This window comes from Eptatretus burgeri, chromosome 4 (genome assembly GCF_056783735.1).
Source record: "Eptatretus burgeri isolate ZD-2024b chromosome 4, Ebu_testis_v1, whole genome shotgun sequence".
Taxonomy (NCBI): domain Eukaryota; kingdom Metazoa; phylum Chordata; class Myxini; order Myxiniformes; family Myxinidae; genus Eptatretus; species Eptatretus burgeri.
In genome coordinates this window covers 39,337,605-39,363,354 of record NC_140964.1, presented here as the reverse complement: position 1 = coordinate 39,363,354, position 25,750 = coordinate 39,337,605, and the positions used below count along the sequence as shown (strand labels likewise).

At 44.2% G+C, this 25,750-nt stretch overlaps 1 protein-coding gene across 3 annotated transcripts in view; it reads right to left on the bottom strand.

The window, feature by feature from the left end:
- The window catches only part of ABHD2 (abhydrolase domain containing 2, acylglycerol lipase), a 79,873-nt gene that overhangs the window by 6,187 nt on the left and 47,936 nt on the right, over positions 1 to 25,750 (bottom strand). For 2 of the 3 annotated variants that reach the window (XM_085877519.1, XM_085877517.1), the window contains 5 exons: positions 19,795 to 19,962; positions 13,846 to 14,029; positions 7,887 to 7,979; positions 6,341 to 6,454; positions 5,119 to 5,188 (listed from right to left, as the gene is read on the bottom strand). In XM_085877519.1, coding sequence (XP_085733645.1) covers positions 5,119 to 5,188; positions 6,341 to 6,454; positions 7,887 to 7,979; positions 13,846 to 14,029; positions 19,795 to 19,962 — 629 coding nt within the window. The remainder of the gene's footprint in view (positions 1 to 5,118; positions 5,189 to 6,340; positions 6,455 to 7,886; positions 7,980 to 13,845; positions 14,030 to 19,794; positions 19,963 to 25,750) is intronic. The other variant, XM_085877518.1, reaches the window with a different exon arrangement.

The window sequence follows — 25,750 nt, the reverse complement described above, 5'->3', positions numbered from 1 at the left end:
AGCACACTTCAATGTCCACCACTCCACCATTAGCCGCCTGAGAACGCGCCTCAGAGAGACTGGAAGCACCGTGAACCGCCCACATGCCCGGCCACCACGTGTGACCACCGCCGGTCAGGATCGTCACATGAGGCTGCAACATCTCCGGGATCGACTCCGACCGGCCACGAGGACTGCCGATGAGACTGTCGGGCTGCATAACAGGCGCATTTCAGCCCAGACGGTGCGTAACCGCTTGAGGGAGGCCAACCTCCGAGCCCGCCGACCACACCGGGGACTCGACCTCACTGCAGTCCGGCGTCAGACCCGACTGAACTGGGCCAATGTTCACTTGCGCTGGACCCTCGCACGATGGAGGAGAGTGCTGTTCACCGATGAGTCGCGGTTCCAGCTGTATCGGGCTGATGGCAGACTCCGCGTCTGGCGTCGGGCTGGGGAGCGCTACACTGACGCCAATGTCCTTCGTCGGGTGTCACACGGTGGTGCCAGTGTTATGGTGTGGGCAGGCATATGCCATGGAGAGCGCACTCGGCTTCATTTCATTGAAGGCAACTTGAACGGGCAGCGGTACAGGGACGAGATACTCAGACCCATCGTCGTGCCGTTTGTGCGCCTTCACCATGTGACGTTTCAGCACGACAATGCTCGCCCCCATGTTGCCAGGATCTGCATGGACTTCCTCGGTGAGGAGGACATTGATGTCCTCGACTGGCCTCCATATTCTCCCGACATGTCGCCCTTCGAGCACCTTTGGGACGTTCTTGATCGACGCGTACGACAATGTTACGCAGTCCCAGAGAACGTCCGCCAGCTCCATGTGGCTCTCCAGGAGGAATGGGAAAACATCCCTCAGGCCACCATCGATAATCTGGTGATGTCCATGCGCCGGAGATGCACCGCTCTGCGCGACGCCAACGGTGGACACACCCGCTACTGACTGTGTGAACTCTGACAGTGACACCTCGGTTGTGTCGGCTGTTGTAGCGCAAAGACTGTCGCCAGAATTCTCAAGGAACTCTTTGAAATTTAATGCTCAATTGTCATGGATTCTATAACCAAATTGTTGTGAAGATTTAGTATTAATGAGTTCGAGGTAAAATAGTAACAATCGCTTGGTGCGTTTATATATTTGCGCTTGGTGCGTTTATATTTTTGTTCAGTATACTATATAACTGGCAGTCCTTCTGTCTGTTTTTTTGTAACGAATAAGCTCCGAGACCAGTGAACCGATCTTAATGAAACTTTACACATATATAGAACTAACATTCAGCTCCAGGATGCGCTAAGTGGCTCTCCATAAAAATGAAATGAAATCGACTATATAAATGGCAGTCCTTCTGTCTGTTTTTTTGTAACGAATAAGCTCCTCGACCAGTGAACCGATCTTGATGAAACTTTACACATATATAGAACCAACATTCAGCTCCAGGATGTGCTCAGTGGCTCTCCATAAAAATGAAAAGAAATATATATATATATATATATAAATAAAATTTCAATGAGAAAAAAAAATGGCTTTCGAATAGTGCGCCGGCGTATTAATCATAACAAAAGGCTTCATGGTTAAAAACGCTAGGGTTTTTTTTTTAAATACAAAATGTTCGTATTCGTTGACTTTTTAAACATACACATTCTCCTCCTGTTATTTGAATTCTCGAACTGCATGCGCACGGCAACAGCTAACTGCTGATCGATCTGCTCATGAAAGAGCCAGGCAAGCGGAGTCAGCTGGAGGGAGAGAGAGAGAGAACGAGAGAGAGAGAACGAGAGAGAGAGAACGAGAGAGAGAGAACGAGAGAGAGAGAACGAGAGAGAGAGAACGAGAGAGAGAGAACGAGAGAGAGAGAACGAGAGAGAGAGAACGAGAGAGAGAGAACGAGAGAGAGAGAACGAGAGAGAGAGAACGAGAGAGAGAGAACGAGAGAGAGAGAACGAGAGAGAGAGAACGAGAGAGAGAGAACGAGAGAGAGAGAACGAGAGAGAGAGAACGAGAGAGAGAGAACGAGAGAGAGAGAACGAGAGAGAGAGAACGAGAGAGAGAGAACGAGAGAGAGAGAACGAGAGAGAGAGAACGAGAGAGAGAGAACGAGAGAGAGAGAACGAGAGAGAGAGAACGAGAGAGAGAGAACGAGAGAGAGAGAACGAGAGAGAGAGAACGAGAGAGAGAGAACGAGAGAGAGAGAACGAGAGAGAGAGAACGAGAGAGAGAGAACGAGAGAGAGAGAACGAGAGAGAGAGAACGAGAGAGAGAGAACGAGAGAGAGAGAACGAGAGAGAGAGAACGAGAGAGAGAACGAGAGAGAGAGAACGAGAGAGAGAGAACGAGAGAGAGAGAACGAGAGAGAGAGAACGAGAGAGAGAGAACGAGAGAGAGAGAACGAGAGAGAGAGAACGAGAGAGAGAGAACGAGAGAGAGAGAACGAGAGAGAGAGAACGAGAGAGAGAGAACGAGAGAGAGAGAACGAGAGAGAGAGAACGAGAGAGAGAGAACGAGAGAGAGAGAACGAGAGAGAGAGAGAGAGAAAACGAGAGAGAGAGAACGAGAGAGAGAGAACGAGAGAGAGAGAACGAGAGAGAGAGAACGAGAGAGAGAGAACGAGAGAGAGAAAGAGAGAGAGAGAACGAGAGAGAGAGAACGAGAGAGAGAGAACGAGAGAGAGAGAACGAGAGAGAGAGAACGAGAGAGAGAGAACGAGAGAGAGAGAACGAGAGAGAGAGAACGAGAGAGAGAGAACGAGAGAGAGAGAACGAGAGAGAGAGAACGAGAGAGAGAGAACGAGAGAGAGAGAACGAGAGAGAGAGAACGAGAGAGAGAGAACGAGAGAGAGAGAACGAGAGAGAGAGAACGAGAGAGAGAGAACGAGAGAGAGAGAACGAGAGAGAGAGAACGAGAGAGAGAGAACGAGAGAGAGAGAACGAGAGAGAGAGAACGAGAGAGAGAGAACGAGAGAGAGAGAACGAGAGAGAGAGAACGAGAGAGAGAGAACGAGAGAGAGAGAACGAGAGAGAGAGAACGAGAGAGAGAGAACGAGAGAGAGAGAACGAGAGAGAGAGAACGAGAGAGAGAGAACGAGAGAGAGAGAACGAGAGAGAGAGAACGAGAGAGAGAGAACGAGAGAGAGAGAACGAGAGAGAGAGAACGAGAGAGAGAGAACGAGAGAGAGAGAACGAGAGAGAGAGAACGAGAGAGAGAGAACGAGAGAGAGAGAACGAGAGAGAGAGAACGAGAGAGAGAGAACGAGAGAGAGAGAACGAGAGAGAGAGAACGAGAGAGAGAGAACGAGAGAGAGAACGAGAGAGAGAACGAGAGAGAGAACGAGAGAGAGAACGAGAGAGAGAACGAGAGAGAGAACGAGAGAGAGAACGAGAGAGAGAACGAGAGAGAGAACGAGAGAGAGAACGAGAGAGAGAACGAGAGAGAGAACGAGAGAGAGAACGAGAGAGAGAGAGAGAGAGAGAACGAGAGAGAGAACGAGAGAGAGAACGAGAGAGAGAACGAGAGAGAGAACGAGAGAGAGAACGAGAGAGAGAACGAGAGAGAGAACGAGAGAGAGAACGAGAGAGAGAACGAGAGAGAGAGAGAGAGAGAGAGAGAGAGAGAGAGAGAGAGAGAGAGAGAGAGAGAGAGAGAGAGAGAGAGAGAGAGAGAGAGAGAGAGAGAGAGAGAGAGAGAGAGAGAGAGAGACGTCTTACTGCTGATATATCTGTTCATGAACGAGCCAGGCAAGCAGAGTCGGCTGCAGAGAGAGAGAGAGAGAGAGAGAGAGAGTGTCGCCTAACTGCAAATAGAGCGTCACACCGACGAGCAAGAAAAGCACAAAACTCACGTTCCAGCTTTCTAGGTCCGGGTTTTGCCAGGACATCAAGGACAGTTGCCACTGCTGCTAGAAACAGTGAGTGGCTCAAGGATGCCTTCAACTATGACCTATCTGAGGATTACAGCAGCATAAAGCCTTCCTTCCATAAATCTGAGGAATAAAAGAAGCCTTCCTAATTTTCTCCATACAACTAATGCCTCAGTCTAACTAGCGTGAGGAAAATAGGGCAAATGTCCCGGGTATTACCGGGTACTTCAGCTAGTTGGAAATAAGTACGGGTGCCAGAGATGGAGAAACCAAATATAGCCACAGTAATGCTGATCCGGTCTCATTTTATCTGCATTTTGAGACTCTCTGGTGATTGATCCTCATGCAATGTTAAGCGTTAAGAGTGGTCTTAATAATACCAGTTTTGTCAACTGCACACAACGTATTCAAGGAATGTGGAATTTGGCCTGAGTAATGATCCAGATCTCTCCCACTTGCAAATGGTACCTATTCAAATCAAGTTGTGCAAACAGTAAGATAAATCTAAATGCATAGATCTGAGGCACTTCAAGACTACCTGCAATTAAATTCACATATGAGGTCATCTATCTGCAGATGAAAAAAATAAAAATAAAAATAAAAAAGGAAACTATGAAATGCCAAGTTTATCCTTCTCAGAAAAACCACACCAAATCAGTGAGATGCAAAGGTCAGTATTTTGGAAGCTAAGTGTACCTTCATGCCCTTGGGTAGACTGCACTACAAGCTGACCTTTTGAAAAGAAGCAATAAATAAATTGTATTTGGACTCTTTGGACAAGTTATCAGTCCTCAGACTGTTTATGGCCATCATTGTCAGACAGTTGGTAGGTGGGCTTTGCAAAAATCTTGGACAAATAAATAATCCCTCAAAGAGAGGGGAATCTCCATTATTTTGTGTCCTGCATTCTAGAAAAGGGATCAAACCAGCAGTTTTAGCTGGATTTCATATTGCCAGAGATGAAACTCAGAACCTGGCAGCACGTGAGAGGTGATCACGCTAACCCAGGTGCACCTGTTATCTTGCCATTAAAGTCAAAATCAAATTTATTTGGGTTGGTCAGGGATTACAAGTCCTGGCTAACATGGTGTTAAAAGCCCAAAGTTTGGACATAAACGACAGACCGAGAGATGTTTTTATTATTGAATGACAAACGAAATAAAAGCACACATTAACATACACAAGTTTCCCGACACTGAAACGGGTGCATTGTGGGTGCAAAGTCCTGCTGGACAGCTGGTATAAATATAATGCGAGGAAGAGAAGCACATACATTGTGTAGGTAATGAGAACAACTTTCCTTTTCATAGTATTCCTGGACAGAGGAGTAGCCATGAAATTTCCTGAAAAATACAAAAACAAACAAATTGGTAATCACAGTGCAAGATTCTTCCGAAACCTTTTTTGTTAGTTGCCTAATGGTAATAGAGGGTGGCAGAATAGCCTAGAGGTGTGCGGAGTTACCTCTGAGCTGTTTGGGTTTGCATCTTGGCCAAAGCTATCCTGGTGTTTCGCAGGCAGGGCAAGGCATTAGTGTGTGCACCGTCTCTTGGATGGACTTTAACATCCACCAACTGATGCGAGCAGATGGGACACCCAGTTTAAAGGCCAAATCTCTAAATTTTGCTCAGAGCCAAATGCTGCTCTTCACGTGACTGCTGTTGTTTGCAATCATTACGTACAGTCTCAACATCTACCATCATGTATCCATAGATCAGAACTATGAAGATCAAAAAACGCTTATGGTCTTCCAGTGATGTTGAAGCCAATTCGGTTCAGCATGGTGCAAAGTGGCTGCAGCTCAGCATCAGCAGGTATTGGCATATGGTCATTGGCCAAGTTACAATCTCAGTGACAATTATGGTTTAGAAGCTGCTTTTATTCCACCATGGCTGTTCTACCAATTTCACTGTGGACATTAGAGCCGTGCAAAATGTCTGAATATGCTGCTTGCCCAACCTGTGGTCAACACTTACTTTGTCACCTTGATTGGGCCACCTGGAATTCGGAAAATGTCATGACCTCTTCAATATGCTTTGGTGTTGGAAGTTCTATCTTCGTTCCTTCATTTTTTTTTTTTTCACAGAACCAATTTCTTCATTGCTTTAAAAACTATTATACTCCAATTTATCAAATCATTCTGGTTTAAATGCTGAATTATGATACAAGTCCTGAGAGTGGAGGGATAGAGCAATAATTTTGCTCCATTTTCCTTCCTCCTCCCAATCTGGATGGAATTAGTGCCATTACTTATCATTGATTGCTTTCATCACAATCATGTTGCGATGTTTGTGGTGCACATAAAATGGCTGCTGTTAAACAAGTTGGCCAAACATTCAATGAGACTCTGACTCATTTGATGCACGTTCATTGCGCTCCCTGCTGGGTACTACTGGTCACTGCCATCTCTGAGCATATCACAATGTGATGAGAACATAAAAAAAATATAAAAAAGAAATCTTGACACACTCGAATTTGCCTTTTGGCAAGAGCACCTCATAATATTGTCGTCAATTTGAACGAGGGAGGTTGCCATGTACAGCATTCTCAAATCCATGTCCTCCAGGTCCACATGTCTGTTGTGGCCATTTTCTCCAAAAATCATGTCCCTGCAAAAAAATAAAATAAACATAAATTAATGTGTATATATATATATATATAATAAGATTGTCAACTGTCATGCTCAATTGCTGCATGTGGACAGCCACAAGTCTCGCATGAAAGTCTTCTTTGCCGTAGCAGGATACTACAGCCATGCTGTGACAAAAAGTTGGAAGCTGAAAGTAGTCTCAACTGACCAAATTATGAATGAGAGATTACAAAGGCCCCGAAACAATGGGCCATTTAAACTGCACAGCTGACTCGGCACACTAAGCTTTCCTCAAGCTAAGAACCTTGAGAGTAAAGGTAAGCCATTCATCCTGGATTCTGATTGCAAGAAGAAAAAAAAAAAAAAACTCGGCCGACCTAACCAATCTGTTGTGAAATTAGCTTCTTCTTTTTTTATCAATGCGAGATCATCTTTTGTATGAGAAAAAATGATCAAGATAAGTATATTGATTTGAATGTCCTACAAAAATGAGATTCAACAATCTTGATGAAGGGCATCATATTTACTGCTACAAAAGGGGTAAATTAAAAATAAAATTGAGTGAAAGAAAAATACAGAGGACGAGGGAATTGGGTAGTGATCAGAAATAAAAATGAGAAGAGCTAGTAGTAAGGGGAGGAGGAGGAGGAGGATGAGGAGGAAGAGGATGAGGAGGAGGAGGAGAGGGTTATGTGTGGGCCAATTCAGAGAGGTAAGAGGGGAGTTAACCATTTACGTTTTGTCAATCTGCATACATAATATGTAGACTCCTGCATGGTGTTACAAACCAGCAGGGTGAATTGAGGGGAGGGAGGAGGTTGATATATTTTAGTCTTTAGAAATGTCGGGTCTCCTACCATTGGTGACACTATTCCAAGAGTCGTGCGACTGTTCTACCACGAAGCTTGGTTTTACTGTTTTTAACAATTGATGCTTTTCTTTCTGGGTGCTTTTTCCACAATTGGGAAAGGAAAAAAGAAAAGGCGAATTCTTTTACTTCTCGGCAAACCTTCATCGAGAGAGAATGACCTCACCAGAAACGATGGACACGACCAGGTTGTGGATATTACTTTATCAGTTGAATTTTTCACTAGTTCTTGTGCTTGCCAGAGATATTTTCCTTTTACTCAAGGACATTCCACATCTTCCCCGAGGTCAAAGATGTATTAACCACGGACTTTTCACGAGTTAGTTAGTTTTCTCAATACTGCACATGGTTTGTTTCATATCGTGAGTCCTGAATAGAGAGGGTTTGATGAACTTGAAGCAGAATTTTCACGAGTAAACGTTTATTCCAACTGTTCTTCAATACACCTAATAAATGGTGAGCAGGAATATCACAATTAAAACAGAACTATTATATTCATACATTGGCAGATAAAATGTTTAAAATGTTAGTTTATAATACGCAGCTCAAAAAGAGAAATTACAAAATATTTTTCTGTGCATACCTGTTGCTCAAAATAATGCGTTTCATGTTGTCTGCCATGATGAAGTTGTAAAACCTGCGGAAATTGTCCCACTGCAGAAATGTTGGCTGCGCTCTGTAAAGGACAGACATTTGATACATTGTCGGTTTATACACAGAAAACGTTCATTGCAAAGTTTAAAAATTGTCTTTTTGTGGAGGAAAACCTTGTATACAAGGGGAAGTCAAATGTATTCCACAAAATCTCGAAGGACCAAACCTGCACTAGCGAAACTCAGCACATGTATGTATGAACATATTGTTGCGAATTCTGGCCCGCCCGGCGTGCGATCGGCCACGTAACTCGAATGGCGGCCGCCTCACCCACCGGAACGGACAATTCAGTCGTGACCCTCCGGGAACTATCACCCGGAACCAGTCACGGGTGGGGGTTTAACCTCACCACGATCGTGCCAATTGCCCACCCGCGCAGGATAGGGTTGCTAGCCAAATTCGACCTACCCAAGTACCTGCGTGAGTGGTCGACCGGGCGATCGTACCACGCCACAGGCCGACTCCGGACACAAACCACTTAAGCGGTTCGTTCCGTATAACAGGGATAACAGAGCGGAGTTATCGTCAGCCTTGACAGTTCCGATTAATTACCGGGCGTTTTAAACCCACTATCGAATCCCTTACATGATGCAAGATGGAGATTCATCAAAAGGAAGGAGATGAAGCAAAGCGGGAAACAGTTCAACAAGCAATGCACTTTAATACGGACACACACCGAAGCACGTATATACAGCAATACAATGATGCAACAAAAGCAAATGCAGAGCTACAACCGAATAAAAGCAAAGGTTTACTTACATGCACTTAAACAGTTTCTACTTTGCAAGACATGGCGCCACAGCATGCATTCAACCCGAAAGAAAGAAAGCCACCCTCATAAGCAAGTAGGCAGACAGGTCCGTAAACCAAATGTAGGTGGATCCTGGAGGATCGGCCAGGTCCATGAGACCGGGGAGGTCTTACCCGCGTCCTCGTGACGCGATGGCGGGCAAGCCGCAATGTTCGCGCCGCTGCGCCCCGACTCCGTGCCCTGGCGTGGTCGGCGAGTCATCTCCGGCGTGCTCCGCACGAGTGGTCTTGTTGGCACCACGTTTAGGGTGGGGGAGGAACGGGGGCCCCCTCGGCACTATCTCAGCGCGAATGGGGGGGGGAATAATCCCTGATGCTTAGGGAGAGGGGTATGGCTGGTTGGCTTGGATCCCGCGACGAGACGAGCGACCACCACACCGCAACCTCGTTGCCGTCCGCCGTCTCCCCTGCAACTCCTCCGCAACTTCTCTCCAACTGTTCTCGAACTCCTCCCAGCTCAACTCTCTCCGGAACTCAACTCACGCGCGCGAGTCGCCTTGCGCTCGCATCTTTATAGGTCTCAGGAGGAGCCTATATGCAAATATTCGGATCAAAACGCGATTGGAGGCGGGGCCACGCCACCCTCTGTTCAGCCATTGGTCGGGCAGAAAGGGGGCGTGAAGCATTCCCGATCCAAATTCTGCTCGTGGAGAATCCACGTTCATCGTGCTTGGAGGCGGGGCCATACAAACCGACGCTTGCCCATTGGACGGAGAAAAAGGGGCATGAAGCCTTCTGTATCCGAATTCTCCCTCAGAAAGGCCGCCATTCGTGCTCGTGGCTCGATGTGTTTGGCACCGATCGCCGAACGGGCCCTAGACAGCCCGACGTTCAGTGTTCACAGGTGGTGCGGTTGGTAGTTGGGGTGGTCGTGGTTGTTGTGATGGTGGCATGGTTGGCATTGTGGTTAAGGTGGTTGTTGTAATGGTGGTTGAGACGTGGTTGGTTCAAAATAACGACAAAGAAAGAAAAATGGCTAACTCAAGGCGTCGCAGCCCAGATGAATCACACATATTCCCTCTATACAACGGGTTTGGGCTAACTACACATGGACTTACCGAGATATCTCACCTGAGGACTCTTTATGGTGTAATGCGAATTTCCACAACCATAACAATATATACGTACATACGTGCATATATATGTATGTGTGTATGTATGTATGACTACATACAATATTCTATCAATCATTTTTGACCGACACAAGTCTTCTGAAAGATGAGTTTTCCATTCTACAGATAGTAATCCTTTGCTACACAGTGTACTGCGAGAATAAAATGAACACCATGATTGTAAACAAACTTAATTTTAACAACCTGTGATACAAACACAATCAAATGGATGACATATTCTGATTCGAGAAAAAAAACTGAAAGAAAATCTACATTCGGCAGAATCTGGATGAGATTGTCATACTCGATAATCATTCATTCAATGCCTTCACGGGTTCAGGAACTATATGATGCCAAAGGACATGCCACCAGATACTAATACAGTAAAGTGTTATGATCGCGCAGCCTTCAATGACCATCATGCCAACCGGCAGGTATGGGACGAAAAGATCTCCATGCCCGCTGGGTTAATTTGGCGTGAATTGGCAAACAAAAATACCTGAGAACACACGACCATGGCGAATCTGCTGACAGGAAGAGCAGAGCGAAGTTTTGTTAGCGATTCGCATTTGTTGTGGGAACTCAATCTGCCCGTGTAACAGGTTAATAAGCCAATTTCACTCAGCACAATGAAGCCCACTCCCTATGACCACTCAACGTTTCATCAAAATGGGAATTTCTTATGGGGAGAAAAGGGGAGGAAGAACATGGCCACGCAGTGGCGATCACAGACAGTAACCAATTAATAAATTTACCCGACGTGCCCTGAAACCATGTTGGCTTAACAAATAACCTTCACAAAAAAAACATGCACTTGGGGAGGACGAGACTGAGAGAGATAACAAGACAAAAAGAAACCTGTGTGGTGTGAGTCCTGCTCGCACACGGTCGGGGTCTTGTCTAGGCATGCGGCAGTCTGCTGCCATGTAATGTGTGCTTCTACAATCACAGTGCACCAGCACTCCAATGACACAAACAGCAACAACCACCCAACAAGGTACTGCCAGCCAGAGTGTGCTCTGTCCATCTTTTATTACCTCCTGCCATCTGGTGGCCTTGAATTTGGCACATCTTGATTAGTGAGTTTGCGCCCATTGGCCATGAAGCGAGCACAATTCCAGATCTTTGACAGATGATGATGGCTGGCCTTGTTTAAGGCTGTCTGGTGAGCTTTAGTCGAATTTGGGGTCACTGTTGGCTGTGCCGATTCGCTGCTTATCACGGAAAATTGCACAGAGAGACAGATGTACGATGGGAAGGTTTTAGATTGTAGGGAGTGGTGAAAGGCAGAGTGGAGATTGAGACACTTGGGCGGGAAGACTAGATCTTTCGAAACACATTATATTATTTAAAGGAATATCACACTTGTTAACATGGACTATGAAATAACTATTCTTGTCTATCCCCCCTTTCTCCCTCTAGACTGGATTCATTATAACAATATGCAATCCTTTGATTATGCACACATCCCAGATTATAAACAAATGGCATTTTAACAATCACAGGTGTTCATTTTAGTCTGGCATGGCACTGTACGTAGTTTCCAGCCAATGTCACACATTTTTCCCAACAGTGAATGAGTTTTCAGATTCCATTATAAAAGTCATGTTTTTTTGCTCCAAAACCCTTTGAAAAGGGAACCTTTTAAATAACCTCTTTCCCCCATCCCATAAGATAAAGCAACTACACAACATTCCACCAGATTCAGTTTTGCTGTGAATAAGATTCCCTGCATTTGATGTAGCCTATATTTATTGATATCTCCAGACAACACGTCATCGTACATTCCTGTATTTCCATTTTTTTTTTGTTAGCTTAAGCTCCCCCACCCCTTGAAATGAGTATTATTATTATTATTTGGGTTGCAGCTCTTGCTGCATCTCTTCCAATGAAAGTGAAGTCCAAAACACCGAAAGTGAAGTTAATCTGAAAATGCATGATAATGCTTCAAAATTACAAACAACCCTGTAATTGGTCTGAAATTTTCAACTGTAGTGTTCAAAGTCCTTTCATGAGTGTCAAGCAAGTCACAAACTAATAAAAAAAATAGATATATTATCACTTGATTCCACAATTTGTGTCATGCGATGAGCACTCTCTCCAAAACTTCAAGAATTTGCCTAAATATAAACATTCGATAAACGTAGAGGCACGGTCACACCTTTAATGCGCATACCTAAACGATGACACACCGATAGTCCAGGTAAATACATGGGAGTAGTTTGAAAAGCAAAAGTTGCAAAATGTGAACCAAGACGTCACCTTTCATCAATAACATAATTTACTGAATGTCAAGATGTGAAGCATTGTTTATTTGTTCCTCGTTACTCTACTGGAGGGCTGACAGGATGGCCAAGAGGTACATAGACTCACCTGTAGGATGTCTAGCCTGGGTTTGAATCCAGAACGAGCTATAAAATGTTATTCCGGTGTTTCACAAGCAAGGCGATTCATCAGTGTGTTTGTGCAGTCCCTCAGATGGAGGTTAAGCATGTGTCCTGTTTGCTGGGATTCATTCGTGGAAATTAAAGATCCCACTGTATCCTTGGTAAAGAGTAGGCGAGCTATCACTGGCACCATGGCCAAGTTCAAAATTCCAGCCCTAATGAGCAGATGGTATTGCATCAGTAGTACAGCCACGCTCTTGGTCAATAATGCTACCCTGCAGCCTTGTGCTGCATACGAACGAAAGAACTCACTGTACTGGATCCTCATTGGTAAGGATTTTCAGTGGAAGGTCAATCCCATGTTTCTCCAATGCAGACTTGAATTGGTTTATCTTAAGCACATTGTCAATGTATCATGGTAGTGCATTGCATTTGTTGAGGCTTCTGACAGTGTTTGGCTTCGTTGGGATAGACTGCAGTGCCATTTCCTTATCTTCGTGTCATATTCTCTAGTTCTCGAGCCCTCATTCATCACAAATAATTTATGGACATCATTTTTTATTTTCTTTTTAACAGGCTGTAATGCTCATGTAAGAGTGGTGACACAAATAATGGACACACGCAGACAGATCGATACATGAGACAACACCAGACTAGACACAAACACAGCTGCTTAGATTGGGAGAGGTGCACTCTGGGTACCAACGATGTCATCTTTATGACGTTGCTTTTCTCTCCACACTTAAGGACAAATGTCTTTGGTACGACTTGGCCAGGGTTCGAATTGCTGACCTCCCAGATGTAGAGCAGATGCTCTAAACCATTATGCCACAGAGTCTGGTCTTCCCTTACCGATTTTGAAGATCTGGACGAGTTCAGCCCATTGTCTCCCACAGACTAGTGAAGGCAATTTCAATGCTCTCAATCTGTCTGAATATTTCAAGTGTTGGAGGTCAGGATACAGTCTGGTTGCTCTCTGTTGGAGTTTTTCCAAGTAGATCCTCATCCTTCTTACACATTGGGCACCATACCGAGTTCAGTATTCCAGTGTTGGTCGTAATATGGTTTTGTAAAGTCGGAGTCGGCCTTTCCTGCCCCAGTGCTGAGAATGACCTCCCGATGATTGCAAGTTTGGCATTTCCTCTCTTGGATATGTCTGCAATATGACAGCTGAAGGATAACCTTGTACATCAAACAGAACATATCTTCTTTTGTTTGCAGTTTTAGCTTCATTCGGGGCAGAGTCTCCTTCCAAAATGTAAGCACATTTTCTTAATCTGCTGCTTTAAGAAAGATAAGGTAAAAGTAAAACATTTTTATCCTTGAAGTTTGCAAACAAGTTGCTCATTTAGTTTTTTTTCACTTCAGAATGTTTGCTAGCTTGGTTTCTTATAAATATATTTTATTTTTCAAAAGCACTCAAAGTAACTTGTAAAATGGCATCAAACTTCAAAATCTTCCATGTGCAGCAATAAAACGATGCAATGTACTTTATAAACTTCCTGCCCAGTCAGACACCATCATGAGCAACCTCATAAATGCCCAATGCAGAAGTGTCGATCTGCCACTTTACACTCACTTGAGTGCATTGTAGCCCTGGCCCACACTCACGGCACACAGCACCCCATCCTGATTGGCACAGTCCTCTCCGAGGTATTTGCACACGATGTTGCCACCCATGCTGAAACCAATGACCACGAGCTTAGTTTGAGGGTGGAGTCGCCGTACCTTCTGAACCATTGAGCCAAACTCCCACGTACAACCTGCAATGGAAACCAAATGGTCACCACTGGCAACAAGTAAACCGATTACCATAATCAAACATTAGTTCAAACTTCAAAACAAACCAAATCATTACTCACCATGCCCACATACGTACATCTCCATCAACATGTATGTGGGTCACACAAGACATTTTGATCCAATCCGATAAACCATCCTCTTGATAGGAAGGAAGGTGCTACTAAATAAATCTTTATAGCAATAAATATGCTCGATAGCTTGCCGTTGCCTTCCCAGGGGCAATTTAGAATTTAGCCAGAGTACTATCATGTGATGGCAAATTCATTTTGAAAGGCAACTGAGAGCAAGACAACCATGGCACACATGTGTATTTGTGAAATGTCAATGTACAAAGATGGCTGTGAAGTACTAGGAAATGTCTATTGTTACTGTATGCCACAAGATCATAACTATCTGTCCATTTCAAGACTTGCAATCCTTCCAAGTAGGCCACAACAAAATAGAGCAATAACACAAATGACATGCAGCATAAGAGTGAAAACCATGAGATGAATCATATTAGTTTATTTCCCAGGTAAAACAACACCACCACCAAGATAATTCAGAGACCACCTTACCCTGGGCAATCTTGAGAAAAAAGGACATGGGCAGGGCCTACTAGCACTAAATGTGATTGGTCAAGATGATGTAAAATGCCATATTTTGTCCAAGTACTGTGAAATGAACGGTTTCTGAAAGTGTAAAAAAGGTGATTTATCCTCTATAGTGGTCAAGTATAAAAATCAAATTTTTTTGGTATATTGTCAAGACTCATGGGACAGCTCGTACAAGTACACTGAACGGATAAGGGCATAGCAGGATAAAAGAAACAGCAGAGAAAGGGGGGGGGAACAGCAGAGAAAGGGGGGGGGAACAGCAGAGAAAGGGGGAGGGGAAACAGCAGAGAAAGGGGGGGAAACACCAATAGCAGAGTTGAAGGCCAAGATAGAAGGAGACTTGGACAAACAATGGGTGTGGGGAGAAATGGGGGGCAGAGGGGGGGCAGGAGAGGCATGGGATGGACAAGATGGATACAGAAGGAAACTCTCGAGGGAAAACTTGAAATTTGGAAGGAGGAGCAATTTGGTGGGGGGTTAATGAGGATAGACAAGATCATGGTTTTCAAAACAGAGATGGTGAAAAGCTCTCTTTAAAACCTGGAGGGAAGAATGAGACTGATGAGATTGTGGAAGTTGGTTCCACAGGTGGGGAAAAAAATAGGAACAAATGAATGGAGGTGAGCAGTGATCCTGGGTTTCAGAAGTTTCACCAGAAGCGCGTTGATGGTGGACCATGTGAGCCCTGCAGAAAACCTGCGGGTGGGGGAGGGAGGGGGACAAAGCATGGAAAGAGCAGAGGTTGCAAGAGCAGAAAGAAGGTGTTAGAAGACAGAGACCACTGACAGACTCAGCTTCATCATGGGAGATTCCAATAATCTTGAAGTCCTTTGTTTCCATGACATCAAGCCAAGCAGGATGAGAGGCACGGAAACCACCCTTCGAGGGGAGAGTAGTACTCCATCAAGCTGCAGATGAATGCCTCGTCAGTGGATAGGAGTTCAGGTATGCCAAGGAAGGATTTTGTGTAATGGAAGATGCCCAGTCGGCAGGTAAAAATGGAGGCCGGCTTTGAAATGTGGTTTGCCCAAGAAAGATCATGGCTGATAGTAAAAGCCAGGAGTTTGAATGACTGAACTTCATCAAGAGGGTTGTCAAGAACGTAGCTAGGAGGGTTTGTCAGATGGTCTTTTCAGAGAGAGACAGTGAGAGTGTGTGATTTGTCAAGATTAAAAAACATATTTCAAGTGCTTGACCAGCTTGTGATTTTGTCAAGGTCTGAAGAGCAGGAAGAGGCTGCAGCCTGCCTGTATGAAGGATGAGAGATGTCATGGCAGAAGGTGGTGTCATCAGCAAATAGATAAAGGGGGTTTCCCAGAGAATCAGAAAGATCATTGATGAAGATCAGGAATAGAACTGGGTCCACAACACTGCCTTGGAGCAATTCAGCCTTGACGGGCAAAGGAGATTCCATTCCATTGAAAGGATTCCATTCCATTGAGAGCCATACACGTTGGCTACGAGAATCGAGCAAGTCAGTAAGGTATGTGTGGAGTTTGCCTTGGGTGCCAAAGGCAGAGTTTGGAGAGTAACGAAGAATGCCAGATTGAGACACCTGTTAGTTTAGAATGGAGACCTCAAAAGTTTGAGGTTCACACAGTTATAAATATCAGGGGGGGGAGAAGAGGCTTTGCAGGGGCAAGATGAGGGGGAAGGTGCGATTGTGTGGGGTGCGGAGGAAGGTTTCAGTGTGTGGGGTGCGTGGAAAGGTTTTAGAGGGTGGGGTGTGGGGACGCATTAAGAGGATGGCGTGAGGGAGAAGCATTGAGAGAGTGGGGGGGTGGATGCAGAAAGGGGGGCATGAAGCTATGAGGGGTGGGGTGGGGTGGGGATGGACACTTATTCTGATTCCAAATTCCCAACTTTGATGAAAGGAGATAAAGATCATAGAATGGGAGATAAGATCGCTTGTTGAAGGCACTGAGAAATGCAACGCTGAATGAGTGTGGGGAGGGGAAGGAGAGGATGGTAGACCAGCCGCAGAGCTGAAATAATCCTTGTGAAGATGAGACATATCATAGAGGAGAAGAACACGTGTAGCATTTATGGAGATACTACAAGGATTGAGATGCATTCTTAAAATGATTTTTTTTTTTAAAGAAGCGTTTATATTTAATGTGGATTCATTTTGGAGAAAAAAGTGGGGGAGGGTATAGAACCAGAAGCAGAAGGAAATTCAAATGGAAATGAGAATTGTTATGGAGCGAAAAATAAAGTTTTTTTTTTTTTTGGTTCTTTGTTTGTTTTTTTTTTTTTTTTTTTTTTGTTTTTTTTTTTTGTATACCTTGGTCGAGGCTCGTATGAGAGCTAACACACAACTCACAGCAAGGAGGCATGAGACAAGAGGGGTGGGAGTGGAAGGGACAAAACATTGGGGAACAGACACAGGTGAACTGTGGAAGGGAGAGGGATGGGGATGGGACGGGGAACATGGCGAAGAGAAGATGGACATTACAGGGACTTTCAGGAAGGAAAGCAGGAGAATTGAAGGAAGTGGGCTTGGGTGGATTATCGGGGGTAGAAAAGATCGAGGATTTGGATGGGGGAAGATAAGAGGTGGTGGTGAACAGCTGTTTTGAAAGCCTGGAGGGAAGAATGGGAAAGAATAGAGTGAGGAAGTTTATTCCAAAGGCGGGAAAAAGAGGAATGAAAGAGTGAAGATGAGCAGTGATTCGTGATTTTGGTAGTTTTACCAGAAGGGGGTTGTTGGCGGACCTTGAGCGCCCTGTGGAAATGTGGTTGGGACAAATCGCAGAGAGAGCAGGGGGGCAAGGCTGGAGAGGAGTCGGTAGAAGACAGAAAGACCACCGACCAACCTGCGGTGATTGAGTGAGAGGCCCAAAGACTCAGCTTCATTGCGGGAGATGCCAATGATCTTAAAAGCCCTGGTTTCGACAGCGTGAAGTCGAGAAAGGTGGGAGGCAGGAGCACCAGCCCAGAGGGGAGAGCAGTACTCCATCAGGCTACGGACAAAAGCTTTGTAAGTAGTCAGGAGCTCAAGAGGGCCGAGGAAGGACTTTGCACGACGGAGGATTCCCAGTCGGCGACTGGCTTTTGAGGCAAGGCTGGAAATGTGACTTTCCCAGGAAAGGTCATGGCAGATAGTGAGACCCAGAAGCTTGAAAGAAAAGACTTCTTCCAGAGGATTGTTGAGAAAGTGGATGGGGGGGTTTTGTAAACGGTCCTTTCGAAGAGACATCGTGAGAGTGTGAGATTTGTGTGGATTGAAAGACATGTTCCACGTGTTGGACCAGTTTGTGATTTTATCCAGATCTGCAGTGAGCGAAGAAGCTGCTGCTTGCCGGTCTGAGGGATGACAGATGGTACGGCAGAGGGTGGAGTCGTCGACAAAGAGAAATAGAGGATTTTCCAGAGAGTCCGAGAGATCATTGATGAAAACCAGAAAAAGAACAGGGCCCAGAACGCTACCTTGAGGAACTCCAGCCTGCACAGGAAGAGGGGATGAAAGAACTCCATTTAGGGCCACACGTTGACTGCGACAGGAGAGGAAGTCTGCGAGCCATGAGTGGAGATGGCCTTGAATACCATGGGAAGAGAGTTTGGTGAGTAGGGCAGGGTGCCAGACTGTGTCAAAAGCACGTGATATGTCCAGGGATACGGCTCGGATTTCCTGTCTGGCATTGAGGACCTCCATCCATTGATGGGAGAGCAGTAGCAGCATATCCAGGGTAGAGTGACCTGGTCTGAAACCAAATTGATGATTGGAAATCAAGCCATTGGAGAAGAGGAAGGATTTCATGTCTGAAGCAATGATGGATTCCATAACCTTGCTGATGATTGGGAGAAGGCTGATTGGTCTGTAGTTACAGGGATCTGTTTTTGCACCTTTTTTATGCAGGGCAGTGATGTTAGCAGATTTCCAAGCAGATGGCAGATGACCTTGGGAAAATGAGAGGGTGAATAGAACAGAGAGAGGGTGAGCAAGAGCAGAAGAGCAGGCTTTGAGGACACGTGGGCTGATGCCGTCTGGACCGGTTGCAGAATCTGACTCGAGGTTTGAAAGCAAGCTCTCCACCTTGTCAGGAGAAAAGGATACAGAGTCCAGGGACAGTTGGGTGCGACTGGGTAAAGTGGGTAGAGATAGTGATGGGTTTGGGACACAAGATTTAGCTGCAAACACCGAGTTTAGACATTCAGCTTTATCACGTGTGGAATCAGCAGTGCGGCCATTTGAGGTAAGGGAGGGGATGGAGGGGGAACATACACCAGAAACAGATTTGATTAAACGCCACCAGGATTTGCTTGAAGCAAGGAGAGGAAATTGGATAGTGTTGAGGAAATCAAAGCAAGATCCCAAGAAATATACCCAGGACAGAAGCACACTCGCAAGACACTTTCTATTCAAAGGAAGGCCATATCAGGCCTTGAACAATACAAAATGAATGAAACAAATAGTATAAAACAATGAACGAATCAACATGAAATATTGTATGGGATACAACAGAAACACCGAGAGAAAAACACAACATAAAAACACGACAAATCTGGTTCAGAAAACTCAGATTTTTGAGGTGGAAACGAGGAGCTCAGTATTCACCGCACGTGCAAACCAAAGCCGGAACAGGGGAAGCGAACTGAAATAAAATAAAGATTTTAAAGGTTGTATAAATATTTTTTTGGGGAAGTTTACCGCCGATGATGCAGCATCTTTTACACCACCTCACTTAACACATTACATTAGTTATTTGTGCCTGTTGTTTGTGTCATTTATGACGTCCTTAAAAACAGTAAGTTTCCTGTTTCGGAATTATTTTCTATTTTGTTTGACTGCCAGGTAGCCAGAGTAAAATAATTATCTTACTCCTCTCTGCACATCCGTGATTGGGACAAATTATGAGCCAAAGTTCTGCTAAACTACAGGTTTGTTTTCCAATTCACGTTCAGATTCGTGTTTCATGTTCAAATTATAACATTCAATTGAAATGAAGTTGCTTTTCGATCATAAGCTGTTAGTTCGTAGAAAGACAGACAAACAGACAAATTGAACAAATTGCTTAACCCCAATTTTCGCTTCGCATGCGCAGGGTAAAAATCCAAATGATATATTCCGACAGTATAATGGACCGGCTGGTCCACATCCTACATAAAGTAAGACATCTCTGACTCACCATAGGTAAACATGCGTGGGGCTGTGAGCTTGACGTTAGGCAGGGCACCGAGGTGGTTGAGTACAGCACAGCGATAGCCATGACGTAGCGAGTGATCCACAAATGTACGAATATACTGCTTCTCGCTGTGATTTGCAATGCCAGGACAGATGACCATTGTGAAATCATCTGTCGAAGAAGCAAACTCGTATATAGCAAAACTGTGATAGTCGAGACAAAGTGTTAATATCATTTTAAAAACTTTGTGCACTACATTGGCATGCCAAACTCCTCGCAGCTTTTCCAAATGTCATGGTGCCGAGTAGTTACAGGAACCTTCATCATCAAGTCATTAATGTACAGCTGCTGCTACAGCTATCAGGTGGAGCTGAGCAATGAAACGGCATGCACTAAAAGTGAGTATTTTAGGCATATATATATATATATATATTGTTCTGGAATTCATTCTGTTGGGAATTTCACATTCTGCTGAGAAAAACTCCAGCGGAGTTTCATCAGCTTACGATGGTGGTGTTGTGGGACCATTAACTTTCACTTAAAACAATAGAAAGAGCAATCAGAGATTGCAGACCCTCTCCGGGACTTGTTTTGTGTGGTGTATATTGTGTGGTGTTTGTATAGTTTTGTGTGGTGTTTGTATACTGGTGTGTTACGTAATTCATAAGAGACATAATTAGAACTGCCACTATATAACTGCTGGCAGTGATGACCGGGTACCAAGATGTCCCGCTTTGATCTGACACCTGACCCATGACGTTTTTATAATTCAATTGAATTCAGAATGGGATTAAAATAAATTAAATTCAAATCAAATGGAAGATCAAATAGGTACAGTCCTGCATTGGAGTAATCAGAAGGAACCCAAACAAGCAAAAAAAGAAAAGATGAAGTCAGCAGGAGGAACCTGGATAGGATTCGCATTTCAGCTGCTACTTCAATACCTTCAAACCCATCCAGGCACAGCCAAGTGAGCGTTATTCAAAAAATAAATAAAAAATAAAAACCCAGACCAAAAAATCAAATAATTCTGGCTGCCATAACATGCATCCGATCAAGTTGAAATTTAAAACATGTATACCTTCTCACTACTGGATCATAATTTTGAAGTTTCACATCGATTGATTAAGCAGTTCCAGAGAGAACATTATTTAATAATCTCCTAAAATCCAATATAGCTGTCACACAATGTGACATCAACTATTCCTTAACAACCTTGTACACCCATACCTTGGGGAATATTTATGTGACGTTTCCTCTCAATCTGTCCAGCTGTTCTGGAGAAGAAATTTTTTATATGTTTTAGGGTAAATCCAATATGGCTGCCAAACCATGAGACCTATGACATCATGTGTGAACGTTTTGTTCCTCATGGATAGACGGTTATATGTGTAGAGTTTCGCCTCAATCTATTCAGCCATTTCAGAGATGTTTGAGGTTAAAAAAAAAAAAAAAACAATATGGCCACTGAATCAGGTGAACGATGACGTCATCAAAATATTTTTTTTGTGAATCATTATATCTGTAGATGACCCTCAAAAATTTTCATCATGTTCTTCTACCATAACATGGTGCTTGACGAGACTGTAAAAGGGACACAAATGTACTGCAAAAATAAAATAAAACAAAACAAAACAAAAAAATGCAGCCAGAGCTGCTTCAGAAGCTATCCAAATTGTTGCAGGATGGTATAATTTTCCTCCAAGACGAAGGAGAGTGACTCATCGGAAACAAGAAGTGCAGTTAGTTTTGCTGCAGAAGTGGGACTGAGAGATTGTTCCACAGTTTCCTTATTCCCCTAATCTGTTACCATGTGATTACTTTCAGTATCCATACATGAAGGAACGGCTGTGAAGGCCTCTGTTAGTGGTACCATCTGAACAGATGGGTCATTATGCAAGGAACCATATATAATGTTTGTTAGTCCTTGGTCTACAATATCCTTTTAATCCATGTAGTAGTATATACATTGGGGTCTCGTAACATATTTTCCCTGCACGTGAGATACTGTATGTAGAAGCTCCTCCATGAGTCTTGAGATAAGATGAACCATATTCTTTACACTGTATTGGTGATGCCACAGCAATTTCTTGGCAAGGGTTATGCTGGGTGGTTTGCCCTGGCCTTCCCAGCAGTCATTTGGAGCAGGAATTTGTAATTTGTTCAGGGTGCCGGCGATGTCGCATACTCTTCACGAAGGACAGCGTGTGATCTTTAACGCCCACCAACTAATGCCGGCAGACAGGACGTTTAATGTTCATTCGAGGAATGGTACACACATTGATGTCTCTTCCTGCTTGCGAAACGCCAGGATGACAGTTTATAGCTGGGCCAGGATTTGAACCCAGGCGAAACAACACAGAGGCAAGTATGCATACCTCTCGGTTATCCTGCCATCCTCCCCTCCCCAGCCCCATTAGCCTTAGATCACAAATAAACAAAACATTTAAGACTGTATACAACAACAGGGAGGCCATGCAGGCATCTGCTGATGCTTACCGTGCAGCCAATGTTCACTTGCCACACCGCTGGCACGGACATTGAACTTCAGGGTGTATAAATGGAATGGTGGGGGTCACAGCTTTGACATTCACTTGCAATCCTATTTGTCGATTGCATGTCTCAATAACATTCAATGAAGATGCACATAAAACCTCTGAAATGACCTTTGGCAGTCTATTAATAGGAGCAGTCTTTCTGAAAGAATCTCAATTTTTTTAAAAAGAACAAAAACAGCAAAATGCAAAATATGAGGCCGAATGAAAAGAATAGACAAGTCGAAAAAAAACCCCCCAAAACAAACCAAAAAACCTGCTGTCATTTGATTGAAATTAATCTGAAAGACTATCCCTTTCAAAAAAAAAACAACAAATCCACAGGTAAGGCTGTCATTATTCCCATGAATCATCCGTTGTTTCTCCAAATCTGAAATGACATTAGTGTTCTATATTTTCACAAAGTTTGGGCCATACTTTCACCTCTTCCACCTGCAGTGGACACCAATGAGAGCTTGCTGTTCGGAACCCACCTGGCTTTTACCCCGTGGTGAAACCACATTAATACGACATTACAACTGCCGTGAGGGTGAAAGATCAGCAGGGGTGCTGCATCGTGGAGCAAAGTGCTTGACAGCAATGAATCTTTCGCAAGTCAATCTCTGTACCAAGCAACAAACTGCTAAAAAATAAAATTATCATAGCATAGTTCATATTTATAGTGTGAGACTTCTGAGCACGTATTCATGATGCATATGCTCGGCAAAGTACCGCAACAGCACCCACGGACCCAAAAGCAGGCAGTTGCAGTACAACACCAAGTTTTGTTTTCTGTCATACAACCCTTGCCCTGAGAAGAATGTTATCTAGAGCATCGACTCATTCAATAAAAGGCAACATGAGAATTTGTACACTGTTGTAAGAACATTCCATTCTCTCTGGTGTTGAATATACATGACATGGCCAAAAGTATGCGGACACCTCTTCTAATTAGTGGATTCGGCTATTTCAGCCACACCCATTGCTGGCAGGTGTATTAAAATAAAGCACACAGCCATGCAATCTCCATAGACAAGCATTGGCAGTAGAATGGGCTATACTGAAGAGTTCAGTGACTTTCAACATGGCACCGTCAAAGGATGCCACCTTTCCAACAAGTCAGTTCATCAAATTTCTGCCCTGCGATAGCTGCCGTGGTCAACTGTAAGTACTGTTATTGTGATGTGGAAATGTCTAAGAGCAACAACAGCTCAGCTGCGAAGTAGCAGGCCACATAAGCTCACAGAACGGGACCAATGAGTGCTGAAGTGCGTAGCGTGGAAAAGTTGTCTGTCGTAGGTTGCAACACACACCACTGAGAGATCAAATTGACTCTGGAAGCAACGTCAGCACAAGCACTGTTCATTGAGAGCTTCATGAAATGGGTTTCCATGGCCAAGCAGCCGCACACAAGCCAAAGATCACAATGCGCAATGCCAAGTGTTGGCTGCAGGGGTGTAAAGCTCACCGCCATTGGACTCTGGAGCAGTGCAAACACGTTCTCTGGAGTGATGAATCACGCTTCACCATCTGGGAATCTGACGGACTAATCTGGGTTTGGTGGATGCCAGGAGAATGCTACCTGTCTGAATGCATAGTGCCAACTGTAAAGATTGGTGGAGGAGGAATAATGGTCTAGGGCTGTTTTTCATGGTTCGGGCGAGGCCCCTTCGTTCCAGTGAAGGGAAATCTTAACGTGACAGCATACAATGACATTCTCGATGATTCTGTGCTTCCAACTTTGTGGAAGGCCCTTTCCTGTTTCAGCATGACAATCCCTCCGTGCACAAAACGAGGTCTATACAGAAATGGTTTGTCAAAATCGGTGTGAAAGAACTTGACTGGCCTGCACAGAGCCCTGACCTCAACCCCCTCAAACACCTTTGGGATGAATTGGAACACAGACTGCGAGCCAGACCTAAATCGCCCAACATCAGTGCCTGACCTCACAAATGTTCTTGTGACTGAATGGAAGCAAATCCCTGCAGCAATGTTCCAACATCTAGTGGAAAGCCTTCCCACAAGAGTGGAAGCTGTTATAGTAGCAAAGGGGAGATTAACTCCAATGCCCATGATTTTGGAATGAGATGTTAGTCATGTCAAAAGGGAGGATTTGATGCAGTAATGTGTCCCATTTCTCAAAGTCGCAATATTTGCTCACTTACGCGCACTCATATTTATCCTTTACAAACTGGAATACATTACTTCGTTAAACACCTCCCTTTTGACACTACAACCTGCTCGGGGCTGGGGCTTCGCCTTCCTTCACATGGTCATTTCTTTAATCAAATTGAGTAGTCAAATGGAGATCCGATAAATATTTGCGTTTTTTGGGGGGGAACAACATAATTTATTCATCAATTTTAAAGAAGGTGGTGGTAGTCCGTTCAAACCCCCCCAACCCCTATTTTGTTCTTACACGTCATATATATATATATCCATAAGGGAGGCTGTCAATCCCATTTTCTAAAATAAACCTCATCATCAAAGGCCCCCAATGCCTTCTTATTTACCTCCTCCATATATGAATGATGTTTATAACTTCTTGTATTCATTTTTCGAAACTCTTTGAAAACTTGGTTTATTAATTAATTTGGATGCTTGTTTCCAAGATCTAGCAAGTCTGATGTTTTGTCTATTCCTAAAGGCCCGGTCAAACCTTGACGTTTTAGCCAGCGATGGCAACGTATTAAAATGTATGTAAAACGCTGGCTTACGTTGAATTTTTGATGTTTTTTTTTAAAAATTCGGACGTATTCATAACGAGTTGGTCGTATGCATAACATATTAGTAATGGACACAGAACGTTTCGTTGTGTTATAGATAACTTATACCAACGAATGCTGAACCTGTTGTTGGCCTACACAACCTATGCCCAACGATAGTCTAACTTCGGCATAGCGCGTTGCACGCATCGCCGACGATGTCGTGATGTAGCCTATTAAAAGGCTGACGCACAACGATTCGAATCATAACTGCCGTAGAAATGGAAGTGTCAACATCGCGGTCACACCTTGGCGATCTTGCCAGCGTATGCCGACCTAAGAAAAATGTGTCTAAAACGTTGGGGGCACGTCAAATACGGTACGAGTAAGTTTGGTATACGTGAGTAGAACGCTAAAGTACGCTATCATACGTCGTAGTAAGTAGAGTACGTCAAGAAATTCTAAACATGTTCAAAATTTTACGACGTACTTGGCGTATGACACACGTTCCGCATGCGATGGGGATAAGTTTTACACACGATATGTGGACGCTTACACACGTCCACAAAGGCTACTTATAAGCTACTCATAAGTCGAAACACGTCGCGGTAATGTCTTTTTTACGTGAAACTTATTTCTAACTTATGTTTGACGTGCTTTGAACCAATTCTTTACGTAGTCCCAACACACATCGACGTATGTAGACGTATTCCAATGACG